This window comes from Gopherus evgoodei, chromosome 3, assembly GCF_007399415.2.
Source record: "Gopherus evgoodei ecotype Sinaloan lineage chromosome 3, rGopEvg1_v1.p, whole genome shotgun sequence".
In the NCBI taxonomy this organism is placed as follows: Eukaryota; Metazoa; Chordata; order Testudines; family Testudinidae; genus Gopherus; species Gopherus evgoodei.
In genome coordinates, this window is record NC_044324.1 from 91260656 (window position 1) to 91278981 (window position 18326).

At 41.1% G+C, this 18326-nt stretch overlaps 1 protein-coding gene across 10 annotated transcripts in view; it reads right to left on the reverse strand.

The window, feature by feature from the left end:
* Positions 1 to 18326, reverse strand: part of ATG5 (autophagy related 5) — a 137488-nt gene that overhangs the window by 54494 nt on the left and 64668 nt on the right. For 8 of the 10 annotated variants that reach the window (XM_030556025.1, XM_030556031.1, XM_030556030.1 and 5 more), the window contains exons 6-7: positions 16230 to 16298; positions 5565 to 5659 (exon numbers count right to left, since the gene is read on the reverse strand). In XM_030556025.1, the coding sequence (XP_030411885.1) occupies positions 5565 to 5659; positions 16230 to 16298 (164 nt within the window). The remainder of the gene's footprint in view (positions 1 to 5564; positions 5660 to 16229; positions 16299 to 18326) is intronic. The other 2 variants (XM_030556033.1, XM_030556034.1) reach the window with 2 other exon arrangements.

Consider the following 18326-nt stretch of genomic DNA (forward strand, 5'->3'; position numbering starts at 1 on the left):
TATCTTAGATCCTTCAAGGTACACATGCTCCTCTTACCTCTGATCACACTGAAACGGGGCTCAAACACAGATCTCATATCACTATCACAGCTCTACCAACCTACTCCAATTAATCTCTCCACCATTTAGTACAATTATACCCAATAGCGCAGGCAACTAGAGTATATGTAGGCAATGCCCAATGAGTACTGCCAGCTCCAGAAGAGCAGAGTTAAGGTCATGCTGGTGTGAATTCAATGTGAGCAGTTTTGAATAGTTTGAGTTTTGAAAATCCCACCCAATATCATCTGGTTCACTCAATCCAATAAATACATATATTGCCATCATCAGCAAGTATTAATTGACAGATTGTGGCTGTGCACATTATCCCTGCAACGTGAAGCAGCATAATGCAACACACAGTATTGTGCCCCATCCTGCCACAAGGAATCCTGTACCAGCTAGACGATTCTTTGTGGCAGAGGACACAATGAACTGCATTTCTACGCCCCTCTGTTTCAATAGACAAAGCAGGATTAGGCCTCATTGCTCATCCCTCCAGGATCTAACCTACAGAATTTGTCATTCAACCTGAAACATTCTGCGAGTGTCTCTGTGAAGAGAAATGAAGGGCTGTTTGCAATGCCAACATGGGCTTTACATGCAAAGATATAAAATCAGTTTTATACGGGGTATGGGATCCCTACATTATTTAATCAGCACTATCTCCACTTAATGAGCCCATTTCTGTTGCTGCGAAAACATTTCTTAGCACCAAGCAGTCAACAAATTAGTCAGTGACCAAAGATGATGCTAGGAGAAAATTGCATCTATAGGTTTTGATGCACACATACAGAGCTTACCATCTGCTAAAATTTCTGATAGCGCTCACAAAATAACTGTGACTTCCGTTCTCAATCTTTAAAGTTTCACTATGACAGTAAATTTGTCTTAATTAAATCTAAACACTAAGTTACTACAAAACAATTGTATACTTCTTTGGATTTACAAATTCTAATAAAGCATTTAGATCCAGTATAAAGTAATAATGCTGAATGTATCAGTATTAACAGATCTCCTTTTTATAGTGACTGGTGTAAAACTTCAACACCATTAATCATTTACAGGATACATTTTGGATGTAATTTATGAAGACAGACCATCAAAATAGCACGATTGACTGATTCCCTTCTAACTGAATTTTGGATGAGTATACAACAGTACCTTGAACTCAACTCAAAACGTTAACACCAAACTTCATGCCATAAGAAAGCAGAAGGCACATAGGAAAGAAAAATTAAACAATTCCATGACATTTCTCCAGAATCTTAACATTCTGCTAAAAGAAAACTCCTAGGCAAAAATGTATTCTTACATTAGAAATAAACAAATATTGCAGATAGGTCTGGAGATAAAGGGAATTCTCAAAGAGTCTAATGATCCCTAAATGCAGCAACAGTCTCTAAATCCAGTTTAAACATTCTGTAAACCAGCATTTCTGGAATTAAAAATAAAAAGTAACTAATTTACTCAACTAGTCATTTATTAAGTTTGAAAATATCAGATTAATATCCCATAAATTCTCCAATCTGCTTTTCAATTTATTCATCATCATACAATGCAAACAGCAGAAAATGGACAAACTCATTTTACATTTTCTTTTACAAAAAGGGACAGATCACTTGATGATGGCCTGTTCTGTTCATTCCCTGTGAAGCACCTAGCATCAGCCACTGTTAGAAGAAAGGATATTGGGCTAAATGGACTATTGGTCTGACTCAGTATAGTTGTTCTTACATTCTCAGAATGACATAGGTGAAATGTGTAATTTAACATTAAGGAGTTCATAAAATAGACTGACTAGAGTACATAGACAGTCTTTAAACAATTTTTGTATAGTTTGCAAAGGGAGGAACTTTTAATTCTGAATCAGCCACCATGATTTACAATTTTACACTGTAACAAAGAACTACTTTTTAGTGTGCAACAATCTAAGTGCGGGTTGTTCTTGTCTTTACAAGCTGGGAGGCTGTCATAAACAAATAGTTAAGGGTTAATAGAACAGGAGTACTTCATGTCTCTTTTGCCTGTAAAGGGTTAACAAGTTCAGTGAACCTGGCTGTCACCTGACCAGAGGACCAATCAGGGGACAGGATACTTTCAAATCTTGAGGGAGGGAAGTTTTTGTGTGTGCTGTTAGTGTTTGGTTGTTGTTCACTCTAGGGGCTCAGAGGGACCAGACGTGCAACCAGGTTTCTCTCCAATCTCTCTGATACAGTCTCTTATATGTCCAGAATAGTGAGTACTAGGTACATAAGGCGAGTTAGGCTTATGTTTGTTTTCTTTATTTGCAAATGGGTATTTGGCTGGAAGGAGTTCAAATTTGTATTTTGCTGAAAGGATTTTTATTTGTACTTGTATGCTTAGGCTGGGAGGGTATTCCCAGTGTCTATAGCTGAAAGACCCTGTAACATATTCCATCTTAAATTTACAAAGATACTTTTTACTGATTTTCCCTCTTTTATTAAAAGCTTTTCTTGTTTAGAACCTGATTTTTTTTTATTCTGGTGAGACGCCAGGGGACTGGGTCTGGATCCACCAGGGAATTGGTGAGGAGAAAGGAGGGAAGGGGGAGAGGAAGGTTATTTTCTCTCTGTGTTAGGATTACTTTCTCAGGGAGAGTCTGGGAGGGGGAGAGAGAAGGAGGGGGGAAGGTGGATTTTCCTCTCTGTTTCAAGATTCAAGGAGTTTGAATCACAGTGATCTTCCAGGGTAACCCAGGGAGGGGAAGCCTGGGAGAGATAACAGTGAGGGAAAGGGTTCACTTTCCTTGTGTTAAGATTCAGAGGGTCTGGGTCTTGGGGGTCCCCGGGCAAGGTTTTGGGGGGACCAGAGTGTACCAGGCACTGGAATTCCTGGTTGGTGGCAGTGCTACAAGTACTAAGCTGGTAATTGAGCTTAGAGGAATTCATGCTAGTACCCCATCTTTTGGACGCTAAGGTACAGAGTGGGGAATTATACCATGACAGAGACAGAGCCAACGTCATCAGTAGGTAAGTATGCCCAGTGATCTGTGATGGGATGTTAGATGGGATGGGATCTGAGTTACTACAGAGAATTCTTTCCTGGGTGCTGGCTGGTGAGTCTTGCCCGCATGCTCAGGGTTTAACTGATCGCCATATTTGGGGTCAGGAAGGAATTTTCCTCCAGGGCAGATTGGCAGAGGCCCTGGAGGTTTTTAGCCTTCCTCTGCAGTATGGGGCACGGGTCACTTGCTGGAGGATTCTCTGCAGCTTGAGGTCTTCAAACCACAATTTGAGGACTTCAATAACTCAGACATAGGTTAGGGGTTTGTTATAGAAGTGGATGGGTGAGATTGTGTGGCCTGCATTGTGCAGGAGGTCAGACTAGATGATCATAATGGTCCCTTCTGACCTTTAAGTCTATAAGTCAATGAGTCATTGACTAGCTTACCTTTGACTAGCATTGGCTTTGCTCGCTATATGAACTACAAAAAATTTTCTGACTCCTGCAATAGTAGCAGGGCAGTTCCATACCATCAGCTATCACAAAGATATAAAAAATGCATGACTGAAAATTTCTAATAACCTAATTCAATTCCTTTTTGAGCTTACTTAAATTTGCACCTTTTTCAATATTTTACATTAAATTCACATACTAAGTATGCTATAAGAACAGTTAAGTAGTATTTTATTGTGTTAAAACTTCTCTTTTCAAAATAAAGTAGCATTATTAGAACAGATAAAAGCAACAGATGTCCCAAGTGAAATTAGCAAGGTATTTTTTCACAGACACTACCTACACCACTTGCTCTCTCATGGGGCCTATAATGACAGAATATAAGAAGCTTATGCAGAGGCTGAGGAAAATGTTCCTCCTGAAATGCTTGCCTCCAGCTCTTCAGCTGAAGATGAACTCGGCCTGTTTTGTGTACAGCGGAGCCTTCAAGGGCAGATACTACAGCAAGTTCTTCAAGTAGGGATAATTTCTTATTTGTCTATAAGAGGAACAAAGTGGGTGAGGTAATATCTTTTATTAGCTCAACATCTGTTGGTGAAAGAGACAAGCTTTTGAGTTACAGAGAGCTCTTATTCAGGTCTGGGAAAGGTACTCAGAGGCTGAGTCCTGGTCTAAACTACAGAGTTAGGTCGACATAAGGCAGCTATTATGATGACCTAAATCCGCAAGCATCCATGCTAAAATGTAGCTCCCACTGATGTTACTTGCCCACTACATCAACTTAACTCCATCTCTGTGAGAGGTGTAGCGCTTAAGTTAATGTAGTTAGGTGCTTACATCAACTATTGTCTTTCAGAAGCCTTCCTACAATGCCCAACACTGACAGTGAGAACATGCACCACCGACACGAGGACCATAGTGTGGCCGTGCAAAAGCAATTGAATTACTTAGACGGTTGTATATCAATGTAACTTAGGTTGACTTAAATTTTGTAGTGTAAACATACCCTAAGTCTTACAAACTAACATTAGTATACAGTAGAACCTCAGAGTTATGAACACCTCGGGAATGGAGGTTGTTTGTAACACTGAACAAAACATTATAGCTATTTTTCAAAAGTTTACAACTGAATATTGACTTAATACAGCTTTGAAACTTTATCATGCAGAAGAAAAATGATTTCCTTTTTTTTTAGTTTACATTTAAAATGGTACTATACTGTATTTGCTTTTGTTTTTGTTTTTTTTGTCATCTCTAATGCTACCTGATTACGTATTTCTGGTTCCAAATGTGATGTGGGGTTGATTGGTCAGTTCGTAACTCTGGTGTTCTACTCTAATTACATAGCTCAGGAGTGTGAAAAATCCACAATCCCGAGCACCATAATTATACCAACCTAACTCCGGGGGAGACACCGCTATGTCAAGAGGAGAGTGACATAGCAACCGTCTCTTGTGGAGGTGGATTAACTACACCGACAGGAGAAGCTCCCTTGTCGGCATTGTTTCTTCTTCACTAAAGCGATGCAGCTATGCCACTGCAGTGCTCTATGTGTAGACAAGCCCTTTGTCACAGCTGAATACAAGGTGGAACTGATCGTTTAGCATAGGCAGTCAACGCTTATTGTAAGAGACCATTCAAGATGAAGTGATCCAATAACTCCTCTGTAGTCACAGGACAAAAAAGGGGGGTTAATGGGTTACAGACTGTTGCATTAAGTCATAAATCCAGTCACTTTATGAAGACCATGATTTTTAGTGTCTAGCAGAGATATGAATTTAAACACCCAGGCTAGTCTTTTGTTTTATTTGTCTGTAAAGCACTTAGCATACTTTTGTGTATTGTGCACCTATTTCTGGCACAATGAGCAGCAACTACTTATTAGGGTCAAGTGTGAGTAACATGCTCTATGGACTTTCTTCTATTTCCTTAGTTAATTCATGCAACTGAACAGCCCAGCAAATGTGAGCAAACAGGCCACCTAATTTTACTATGCAGCTAAAAATAAGTGGACTTATTTCATTTGATTTACTTTTATAACATTTGACAGATCTCAGCATGACAACAGATTTGTAAAACATGAGGCTTTTCATGTTGTCTCCTACCTGATATATTCTAAATGGGATGTAACGAAATCCACTATCTTCTGGAGGATACTCCATGAGTTTCCGATTTATGGCCCAAAATTGGTCAAATTTGTCTGTGAAAGTAAGAGTTGTATTTATTATTAGCATTAATAACATATATGGTCTTTACTGAAAAAGATACACAAAATATAATAGGCACAATCATACACACAGGAAAATGGAGCATTTAAAACTCTTTTATCACAGAATTTTTGTCTGCAAGTAGGTTTTTTCCACTATAATTCTTTTTCTCTATGTAGCCTCAAGAAGGGGAATTGCCCTTCCATACTGCTGAAAATAAACAGAGCAGGTAATCCACATTGTCCCACCACAGTCACAATGTGATAACTTGCCAGAAACTAAAGAGAAATTGACTTCATGTCACTCTGCTTCTTCCAAGGGTAGAGAAATACTGTGTAACACAGCATTAACAATGCTGCTATTTCAGCCAGAAGCAGATATTGCTAATGCTCTCTGCTACTACTGCTCTCTGCTCCCCCTTTTTTCATATTTAACAGCTTTTTTTAACTTGAGAGGAAAAATCAGGTGCAAAGTACAGGGGACTTAAGAGCAGAAGCAGCCACATGGAGACAACTTATTTTGTCTCTTGATATTTGCAGTTAGAGAAGGTCCTTTAGGATAATCTGCTCTGGTACTCTGGTAAATTTGGAAGCACTTGTAAACAGCAAAATCACAGAAGAAATGTGTACCATTTTGATGGAACAACCTGAGAATAAAAGTAAAAGTTTAATATGTTCAACATACACACATTGATTTTTGTACATCATACACAGTAATTTACATTAAAAGTTAACTGGTTTTAATGTTGAAAATATCAGAAAAAATTAAGTCGTTTCAGACAACATACATTTCCTCTCTGCCAAAACACACTGAGTGCTGTACAACACAATAGCATTAAAATACGTAAAACAAATGTCTTAATTAAAATAAGATAAGGAAAGCACTTTAAAAGGGCAAAGAGGATATTCAGATAAGATCAACCAAGCAGAACAAATACCAAAAAAATCGCGATCATTCTGAAAAATACCTTTAAAATTGAGAAAGGTTTGTTGTTAAGAAATAGAGAGAGATATAGAGACATCAGTGGTCTAGGGGCCACAAAGTCATGATCAACTGCCAATTTAAGACATAACAGATGGCTCTCTTAAGGCATATATGTTGTATCTTATCAAACATACCCAATGCAACAATGCTCAACTGGATCTCAAATACAGTCAAGGTCTTAATATTTTATTTTTTTTTAAATCCAACATGTTACAGAGAACCAAAGTAAATAAAATTAGACAGGCATAATATGATCGCTGTGGTTCAATCCAGGCAAAAAAAGGTTTATCTGTATCCTGAACAAGCTACCAATGATTGATACATATCATAGAATCATAGAGCTTGAAGAGACCTCAAGAAATCATCAAGACTAGCTCCTGTGCTGATGCAGGATCAAGTAAATCCAGAGCCCAGGGGTTTTCATAACACATTTTTTGGTGGCCTCAAAGTGCGGTCACCCACTCTTGCTGGTGGCTACTCTGACAATTTTTCCTAAAATACTTAATTAACTTTAGGGGACAAAATGCACATATACATATCCAAATCATTGTATTTTATTTATGTAGGGTTTTTTTTTCAAACTCAATAATCAAAATAACGTACTGTTGTCTCTATTCTTTACTGGACCTAAAGAGAATAGAAACAAAAATAAGGTGCTTTTCATGTTCTTGTCTTTTGTTATTTCTTTTGCTTTTTTTGGTTGCTTTTTTGTTTTAGACTTGCTAGCTAGTAAGTCTGCTGCTGCTGTGAAAAGTGGCATGTGTGTGTTTGTTAACATTTTTTCACAAAAGCAGACTTCCGAGCTAGCTGGGAGATAGTGAAAAGTGATATTAACAAACATACAAATATCACTTTTCACAGCAAATTTATTCAGCCCCGGCAAGCTGAGAGACAAATTAAGCCCTGGATGGGGAGGTGGGTAGGGAGGCAGTAGGGGATCAGGGGGCAATGGATGGGGGGTAACAGAGGAAGCAGCAGGGACCAGGTGCAACTGGGTGGAGGCAGCTTAGGGGCTGGGGGAGGTAGCAGGAGCCAGCGGTGCTGGAAGGGTAGCGAGTCTGGGACCAGGCTGAAGCCCTGTGGCCAGGGACCAGAGCTCGCTGCTCCATGGCCGAGCTTGCTGTTACCACCCCAGTGCTGAAGCCAGAAGCCCGAGCCCCACCCCAGCCCCAGGAAGGTGGGGAACTCACACCAGCTGCCTACTCCTCCAGCATTTCTGGCTCCAGAGGGGGACAGGGCCCAACCCCTGCTGGCAGCCCCAGGGGAGGAGATGCTACTTGCACCCCTCCCCTCCAAATCACCGCTCATGAGGCTGTGGCCACAAAAAAAGTCCCTGGAGGCCGAATGCGGTCACAGTGACCGCATTTGAGAAACGCTGACTTAGACAATACCTGGCAAGTGTTTGTCCTGTTTCTCATAATCTCCAACAATGGGGATTCCACAACTTTTTCACGTCAGGTTTTCTAAACCTTTTATCATTTTTTTTGCTCTCATCTGGGCTTGCCCCAATTTGTTCACATCCTTCCTAAAATGGATTGCCCTGAACTGGACACAGACCTCCTGCGGAGGCCTTACCAGTGCTGAATGGAGCAGGACAATTACCTTCTGAGTCTTACATATGACACTGCTGTTAAAACATACCAGAATTATATTAGTCTTTTTCACAGCTGCATAACACTGCAGATTCTCATTTAAATTGTGATCCATTATACACCCAGATCTTTTTCAGCAGTACTACCATGTAGCCAGTTATTCCCCATTTCATAGTTGTGCATTTAATTTTTTTCCCCTTCCTAAGGGTAGTTCTTTGCCTTTGTCTTTATTGAATTTCATCTTGTTGAATTCAGACCAGTTCTCCAATTTGTCAAAGTCATTTTGAATTTTACTTCTGTCCTCCAAAGTGCTTGTAACCCCTTCCAGCTTGGTGTCATCTGTTAATTCTATAAGCATACTCTCCATTCCATTAAAGAAAATATTGAATAGCACTGGACCAAGAACTGACCCCTGATAACTACTCTTGAGTACAGTCTTTCAACCTGTTTTTCACTCACCTTATAGTAATTTAATCTAGACCACATTTCCTTCATTTGTTTAAGAGAATGTCATGTGGGACTGTGTCAAAAGCCTTACTAAAATCAAGACATTGCGACAAGCTGTAAGAGGAATTAACTTAAATTTGTGGTCAGTGGAGCAGTGGTACTGTTTCAATGTCAGGCGGTAAGGGCACAGCCTGTGTGAAGTGCACAACTGAAATACTTTTGTACCACGTCTAAACACATGGCTGTTCATGCAAAGGTTGTGGTTGAAAGAGACCAGAGACACTCCACAATCGAAAAACAAGTTATTTCAATAAGTGAGAACATGAAGGAGGATGACCTCCTCACTATAACCGCTGTCCACCATCAATGAGAGGTTAGAGACTGGGTAAGATTGTCTTAGAAGCCCAGCAATACACAAAGATTTGAGGATGGTTGACTGCATCCCTTCACTAAGTTGATAACACCTGTCCATTATGGCAACATACTACGTGAAATAACTAAGACATGTAAGGGACTGAACCACAGGTGGGTCTCAAGCAACCAATATTATCCATTGACATCTTACCAGAAAACAAGCTAAACCAAACCTACGTCAGCACATAGATCTAATTTACCTTTTCAGTGCTTAGATACAAATGATAGGCTTTACAGACACGAAGTGGGTATTCACCCACGAAAGCTTATGCTCCAATACTTCTGTTAGTCTATAAGGTGCCACAGGACTCTTAGTCGCTTTTTACAGATCCAGACTAACACGGCTACCTCTCTGACAGTAAAAAGATAGTAAGGAGACCGTGAAGGAGCTATGGAGGAATACATTTTTCTAGTGCTCCTATGGGAGTGGATATCCTTCCCCGAGTCTTAAAAACCTTATCCTTTTATTTTAGTCTTGTATAATACTTTTTGTTGTGGTTGCTTCAATCTTCACTAAAAAGATTGAGACTCGATGCTTACCAAAAATATTAAAAATCAGGGAGATGGATCTCAGGCCAAAATAAGAAAAGAACAGGTTAAAGAATACGGTATATAGTTAAGTTAGATGTATTCAAGTCAGCAGTGTCTAATAAACTTTGCTCTAGAGTACTTAAAGAAACAGCAAAGCAATTCTTGAACCATTAGCAATTATCTTTGAGAATTCATGGAAGATGGTTGAAGTCCCAAAGGACTGGAAATGGGCAAATATATTACCTATCTTGAAAAAGGAGGACCCGGAGAAATTATATACCAGTCAGCCTAAATCAATATATCAGAAATATACTGGAACAAATAATTAAACAATTTGTTCAAACCTAGACGATGATAGGAGGATGTCTAGTAGTCAACACATTTGTCAAGAGCAAATTGTGCCAAATCAATCTAATTTTCTTCTTTGACCGGTAGAAGTAATATACTAAAGTATCTGGAATTTAGTAAGACTTTTGACACAGTCCCACTTGACAGTCTCATAACTAGGGAAATGTGTTCTAGATTAAATTACTATACAGTAGGTGCACAACTGATTGAAATACTGAACTCAGTAACATAGGCAATGGGGCTCGGAGTCTAAACAGTGACCGAAGTATGACCTTGCCAAAGTTCACATACTCCCTCAAAGTCATTGTGATGGTTTAATGAGTGAATGTATGTATGGAGTATCGGGTAGTAGAGCTGCAAACATCCACGATAGGTAAGTGAGCAGAGATGTTACCAAAAGCTTAGGGTCTGTGATGGTAAGGCACTGTTCTGGGACAAACATGCCCAGGAGCAAGTTGCCAAAGGTTCATCTGGAGGCCCCAATAAAGTAGCTAACACTGTGTTAAGGTCCCAAAGCAGAACTGATGCCTTTACAGGTGGAATCAGGTGAGCAATTCTCTTGACTTTTTTTCCCCTTGAAAATGGGGAGTGAATGGCAGAAGTATCTGCCAGATGAACCTTTAGGGAACTTAAAGAAAGGCCAGAAGACTTCAGATTTAGTAAGTATTCCAAAATGCCCTAGATACTTGTCCTCATAGGCTGAATCCCTTAAGTAGAAGCCCGAAGTGAAAAACACTTCTGCTTTGCTAAATAGGTGAATATAGGAGATTGTTTCCGACTGTTAAGTAAAATCTCTTGGACTACTACAGAGCAGCTTCTCTCTTCCCGATCTAGCCACTGAAAAGCCAAGCCCGGGGAGTGTCTCAGCTGATTGCACAAGCATCTACTACAACTATTCTTGTTGGAAGGGAATGTGAAAAGGGGGTCAACCACTCATAAATAGTCCTGGTCCATCTACCATTCCAGAATGTATGTAAAACTGCAGAAGGAACCAGCTTGTCCAAATTATGTCTGCTTGGTTGGTAGACTGATTTGAGCCATGCTTGTAGAGGATGAAGACACAGTCTCCCACGCATGGTTGCATACATACATGGTGTCATGTAATATAGGCATACTTGGGCCTTACCAGAGGGATGAGAGCTGAGTGACACACAGAAAAGTGATCAGAAACCAGTTTTTCATGTTTGATTTTGGCACAAATCTGAACCAGTTGAAGCTTCATCCTTGTATTTGTATATGTGCTCTGTGTAAGCCTTCACTATTTTGTTTCTAAATCACAGTAGTACCCCTCCTAAGTCAACCGTAATTGATCTGAAATAGCAATTCATATCTATGTATTTTTTTCTTGATGGTACATCTAACCATTGTTCAGAAAATTAAGGGTCCAGCCCCTCCCCCCCAGGAGCCCGTCCCGGGGCTGTGTAGGGCACCAAAATGGCTAGGGATGGCCCTGCAGGGGACAGTAGGCTATGTCTACACTAGTGACTGGACATGGGTCCACATGCATGTTTGTGCCAGAACTTGCCTACCATCCACATCTAAACCTCATAAAAAATGGATACCCACCCTGTGCAGTAATGGCGATTCTTCAAGATGTCCCCCCTATAGGTGCTCCACTCCAGGTGTGCGTGTGCCTCTTGCGCCTTTGATTGGAAATTTCTCATAGCACTGGATATTTAGCCCATGCATGCATGTTACTCAGTCTTGTGCTCTATACTTGTAAGGGTGCGGGCTCACCTGTGCAGTGCCTCCTGCTGGTTTCTCAGGGAGTTAGCTCAATTTCCAGCCTGGAGCGCCCTCTGCAGGCTGGTGATCCACTACCACTTGGCCCCTCGTGTCCCTCTCTGGACTCCAGTGCCCTGTTAGCTGGGGTGCTGCCTTCTGGCAGTAACCCCTTTCTCTCAGGGTCTCCCCTCCCTGGGAAACCCCCACCCACTATCTCCACCTCGCCTCAGTATCGGGCTACTGCCAGTCATCATCTAGCCCCAAGCCCTGGGGCAGACTACTGTATCAGCCTACTCAACACTGGCAAGGTTGGGTTTGGATCTGCTGCCTTTGCCTACCCCTGGGCTGCCCTCTGCAACCCCCAGTACCTGTTGGCCTTAGGCTAGGCTGCAGCCTGCGGCTTTCCAGGTTGGAGCTCCCCAGCTCCTCTGCCTTTCCCCAGCCCTGCTCCACTCAGACTGCAGGTACCCTGTGTCTAGCTCCCTGCAGCCAGGGCCATCTCCCTCTACAGCCAGAGGGAGACTGACTAGGCTCCTAGCTCACTGCCTCTTATAGGGGCCAGCTGGGCCTGATTGGGGCTTGGCAACAGCTGAGCCTACCTTCCCTAATCAGCCTAGGCTTCTTGCCCCAGCCACAGCCCTCTCCTGGGCTGTTTTCCACCCCAAAGGGCAGGATCAGGTAACCACCCCACTACAATGCTCTTGTTATATAGCACTTACATAGTAATTTCCACTACATGCATCCGACGAAGTGGGTATTCACCCACGAAAGCTCATGCTCCAATAAGTTTGTTAGTCTATAAGGTGCCACAGAGCTCTTTGCTGCTTATATAGCACTGTGCAGGCAAACTGCTCTGAGATCCTTCTCTACCGCGAAATTCCAAAGCAGAGGGGAAAGTGGGAGGGTAGTGGACCACCCACAGGGACACACATCTTGAAGAACCATAGTTACAGCACAGAGTGTGTAACCATGTCTTCTTCAAGTAGTGTCCCTATGGGTGCTCCACTCTAGGTGACTACCACTCAGTTCCCCTTAAAGAGGTGGAGCTACAGTGCTGAGTCCAATATTAAATAAAATATAGCCCAGTCGAATGCAGAGCCACGAGTTATTGGATAGTGCTCAACAAACATATGTATAGAGATCTAAGTCATCGCTGTAGAAGCAGAAACAGACCTCATATAGTCTGAGGCTGCTTGGAAATGACAAGATTGGTAGCAACAAACAATGCAGTCGGCTATCCACTTGGAAGGTCTTTGTTTAGAGATTGCAGACTCTTTTGATCTGTTTGCACCCAAGAAATAATTTGGAAGTCTTTCAGAAAGGTTTTGTCCACGGCTCTCCTGACATCAAGTGTGGGTAACAGCGCTCTTCTTTACCTAGGTGAGCTGTAGGGTGGAAGATCAAAAGGTGAATGGGTTGGTTAACATGAAACTAAGAAGATATTCTGGGTAAAATCTTGGGATGCAGCCATAACGTGAAAGATACTGTGAAAGTTGAGCCAATGTGATGGGTACCAGAAATGCTGTTTTCATTGATAAATGGAGGAATGAGCAGGGAGCCATTGGTTCAAACCATGATTTGTAAGGCATTTAATAACCAGATTGAGGTCCCAAACTGGAGCAGGACATCTGACAGGTGGAAAAAGATTTCCAAGCTTCATGAGGAACTTCGTTTTGGGTGGGAAAAAAACCTTTTATTGGAGAATGGAAAGCTGTGATGACTGCCATGTGGACTCTAACGGAGCTTGGGGATAGCCCTGAGATTTTTAGTTCTAGGATGTAGTCCAGTGTATCTGACAGAGATAAGTTTGTTGGTGGAATGTGTTTGAGGTCATACCAGCAGCATGTAAACTGTTTTCTGCTGCATAACAGCACTCTTTATACTTCCTCTGAACAGGTTGTTTCTAATCCCATAAAAAAGGTTGCAGTTTCTCTCACAAAAATCATGGATTCCGTGACTTTCTGCGATCTCTGTGACTTCTGCAGCAGCTGGTGCAGCTGACTCCAGGACCAGCTGCTTGGGTGCCCCATGGCCAGCCAGACCGGCCGTCGCTGGAGTGACCCAGGGCCAGCCACACAGGCCACTCCTCAGAAGGCCCCAGACAACTGGCTCCAGGGACCACCCAAGCAGTGGCTGGTCTGGCTGGTCCCACGGACCAGGGTGGCCTCAGAAAGCGTCTGAGCAGGGATCCCAGGGGCTGCCCTAGGGCCAGCTGCATTGGCCGCTGCTTGGGTGACCCCGAGCAGTAACCACCCGAGCAGTCACCAGTACGGCTGGCTCCAGGGAGCTCTCAAGCAGCGATCCTAGGGACGTCCTGGGGACTGCCAGAGCAGCAACGGTCTCGGGGTGGTTCAAGCAGTGGCTCCAGGGGTGCCTGCAGGCCATCTGGAGAGCGTTCCCTGGGAGCAGCGGCTCAGGGAAGTCAACCCCCAGGACCGGAGCTAGTTCCTCCCCCCCCCCCCATTTTAAATTCGCAAGGGAAGATTTTATTTTGTTCAGTCTTGGAAGTGGTTCACCACATACAAAGTTCCCTTCAGTGTCAAGAGTAAATTAAGGTCCCTTACAGTTTAATGTAGCAGTTTCCAAAACCAAAAGACATAAAGGAGGTGGCTTTTTTTTTTTTTTTTAATGTAAACTGCAAGTACCTCTTTCTTTCTGGCCCAGTCACTTGCAGGGTGTTTTGGCCTCAAGGCTCACAGAAGCCATGTCTACACTTACCAGGGATCAACGCTGCTGCGATCGATGCAGTGGGATCGATTTAGTGTGTCTAGTGAAGACCCGCTAAATTGATAGTGGAGTGCTCTCCGGTCAACTCCGGTACTCCACCAGAATGAGAAGATTAAGATAAATTGACGGGAGAGCATCTCCCATCAACACAGCACGGTCTAGACACCACAGAAGGTGAGCTAAGCTATATCAACTCCCTATGTTATTCACATAGCTGGAGTAGTGTAAATTAGGTTGACTTACCACAGTAGTGTAGACAAACCAGAGAGCACCTCCCTCCCCACCCAGCCTCTTGTATTCTTCAAGCAAATTCTGTTTACAAATCATAGATACCAAGGCCAGAAGAAACTGTTGAGATCTTTTAGTCTGACCTCCTGTATAACACAAATGCAGGAAGCAATGAGACCAGGTGACTCACGTCCTGCCTCTCCCTTGGCCTGCATCAGCCCCTGTCCTACCCATCACAGTTGGCCTATGTGAAATCAGGTGATGATCGAAGCTAGTGTACAATTGTCCACAGTACACAACATTTAATTGTCTTTGGCAGCCTTAGTAGAGGTGACCAGAATCCAAAGTTCATGGAGACATGCAGTAATTTTTGGGAGTGGCTCCTCTAGAAGAACTTTGAGACATCAGTGACCTACAGTTATGAAGCTTATATTATTGCTGTCACAGCTCTACTAGTTGTAGAAATAAAGGATTGCACCTTCCAGGTCACTCAATTCACTCTTTTTCACAAGCAACTAACTTGCATTTATGTTCCTTGTACTCCACATCTGGACAACGTAAATCATACCAGTGATGTGTAACCGTTAAGTATTTGATAGAACCATTACAAATCAATCTGTTAAGATGCCAGCTGAATAACAGACCATGAGATGCTCTTATTGACAAATTAGCTCTGAAACTGCATAGCACCAACAATCCTATGGAATTATGCCTAGAAGTCAATGTGGTAAAATGGTGTCTACCCTTCCTATCAAAAATACCCACCTTTCCCATTGATCAGACTCCTAGCACACATTGCCTCTATCTGGGAAGAGGGGAAGTAGCCTTCTCCAAAGTCAGCACCAGTCCTACCATTGTAGCTCTAACCTTGTTGTTGGGCTAGTTACAATCACTTTATAAATCACTTTAAATTGCTCAGCCAAACAGTCATATTATGTGTGTGAAACTCTCTTTTTATCCAGAATACCTCACGCATACAACAAACATTTAGAAGCATCAATTTAAAACGTATCCTTTATCAACTATATTTACATTGTATTATATATAGAATTAACACTTAATTTGAAGTTGGTAGTTCTTTCATGGCTTGGCTACTGAAGGATCCCTCTGTAAAACTTAAGTGTGCCAAAATCATTCAAAAACAACGAGGCATCCGTGTGGCACCTTAGAGACTAACAAATTTATTTCAGTGTTCCTGTTCTTGTATCATAAAAATGCAGAGTCAAAACAACCAACTATCATGCTGACAATGATGATTTGGTAATGGAGCATAAGAAAAGTTAGAGATAAAAATTTACTCGGCCTACCTGTGATTACAGTCCAGCTGTTACCCTTTTCAGACAAACAAAGTATGTCTGAATACTGACAAGGTATTTATTACATTGCTACAAATAGGAAAAAAAAGTGTTTTTTTCTTTTTCATAAAGGAGTCTTACAATCACTTTTTTTTATGGAAAAATCCCCATGATATGTTGACCTCCTGTCAACTGTTTTATTACTGAAGAAATCCAAATAAGTAAATAAAATTGTCCAGATGATACCTCTGAGCACTGCAATGTGAACTCACTGTTCGGAGAAGCTGGCAAGTTTGCAGGTATTTCCAGATTACTTCCAGGTATTAGGTGATAATGATCTGCTATGGAGAACAAGAAGGTAATTTGTTCCATGGTAAAAGATTCAGACTAAATAACTGCAGAGAAATAGATGCAAACGATGTCACATGAGGATATAGATTTCATATCTCATCTTATGGAGCTGATTGACAGAATTTTCACCAAACATTAATAATGGGAATAAACTGTTGCTTCTTTACATTAACACATGGCATTCATTCTTTAGGGGATGACCTCTAAAGTACATGCCAACTAATGCCATGTGTTCTTCAATCCATTATTTAATTGGTTGATCTCTTATAGGCATCACGGAACAGGCAGGTATTAAAAAGAGATCTGAAAGTGGAGAGAGTAGTGAGCTTACAGATCAACAAAGGAAGGCTTCCCATGCATATAGTTATTCAACTGTGAATTTGGTTATAAACATGCAAATTCAAAAAACATTAAAATTAAGTTCATTAATATTAAATAAGTCATGAAATTCAGAAGCCTATAACACCTCATTATTAAGGGTGCCATCTTACAGTTATATTACCTAATTATGCCTATTTATTGGAAAATTGTATTTAACTTTACTGCAGAGTGAAACTGTGCCTTTGGGATCAATTTGAACAACCAAGCTGAAGAATCACAATTCTTCACGTCCAAACTGCAAACAAGACACCTAATATAAACAAGGAAAACTTTAAAGCGCTGTTTAAAATAAGAGTGTGTAGTGACATGGCTTTAAAAAAAAAAAAAAAAGGCAGTTTAACCTATAAATTCCCCCTCCAAGGCATTTATCCCAATGGAACGGGCACAGTTCCAGTGGACAAAGAACTCTCATATAGTTTTCTCTCTCCCTGGAGGCCATTTACAAATGTTTTAAGAATATAAGATGTAGAGGCCTTTGATTCATCACATCTACAAAGCACAGTAAAACTGCTGGTGTACCGTCGACAAGATACAAATGGCCAGCAAGCAATAGCTGCTTGAAAATGTGTTAAAAAGACAATTATCTAAATTATTGTTACAAGGGAAAGTGACATTGCTCCATTCCAGACAGGCAACAGAGAATGGCTTATTGTGGAAAAAAGAGTTCATTCTTTAAATAGTTTTCCTTCTGAAAATTTTAAAACTTTAATTTGTACAATATCAAAGTTCTTGCTTTTCTTTTGTTGACAACGCAAAGGAGGAGAGAGAGGAAACAGAAATCCAGATAGGGACAGAGGGAAAGGGAAAAGAAACCTAACAAGAAGGAAGTATTCTTGTGGGAATGGGCAGAGAGATAGAAGGGTTAGCGAGGCAAGGCTATATGGGAGAAAACTAGGTATGCGTTAAAGAACTTGCCCTGAGGCCTTACAAAATTTAAAAATGATCCTTGTGGGAAATGGGAAACACCACAGATTAGGAAGAGTCATAATAAGAAATTTTCAACAACAGGTAAGGAGATGGGGAGAAGAGGCAGAAAAACCAGAAACGAACACAGAATAGGCAAAATGGAAGATAAAGAGTATGGAAAAAATTAACAATATTACATGGAGGATTTAGAAGTTAGTGAACTTTAGTGTTTATATTATTTTAGTTTTCTGACTAATGTTCCATAACTACTTTTCTGGGAGGAAAAGGTGATAACACAATGTTATCGATAAGATTCAAATCAATTTGTTGCAGGCATGTAACTATATTAATGGGTCAGTTACTTTGAAAAATTATTTGACACAGCAGCAGGTTACAGTCTCCTGATTGTCAAGCCCTGAACATATTTTTTTTCCAGATGTAAATAGGATATAACCTCTGTAATTATCTTCACTTAACATACAAGCTCATGTATTGAAGTTCCATTGTAAGTGTTCTGTTTTATTGCATTAGAAACTGGCCATATATTTTTTCTCTTCTAGGTCATCAGTGTATCTAGATGAACCTCAAGAGATGATATGCAAGGCATCAGGCCAAAGTATTTTTTTTCTTTAAGCAGAAACAGCAACTGTACTTCTTCTCATTGCTGCTATGTGAAAACATACATCTTATTACTTAAATATGGAGATTAACAAGGCTTATATTATGCCCAA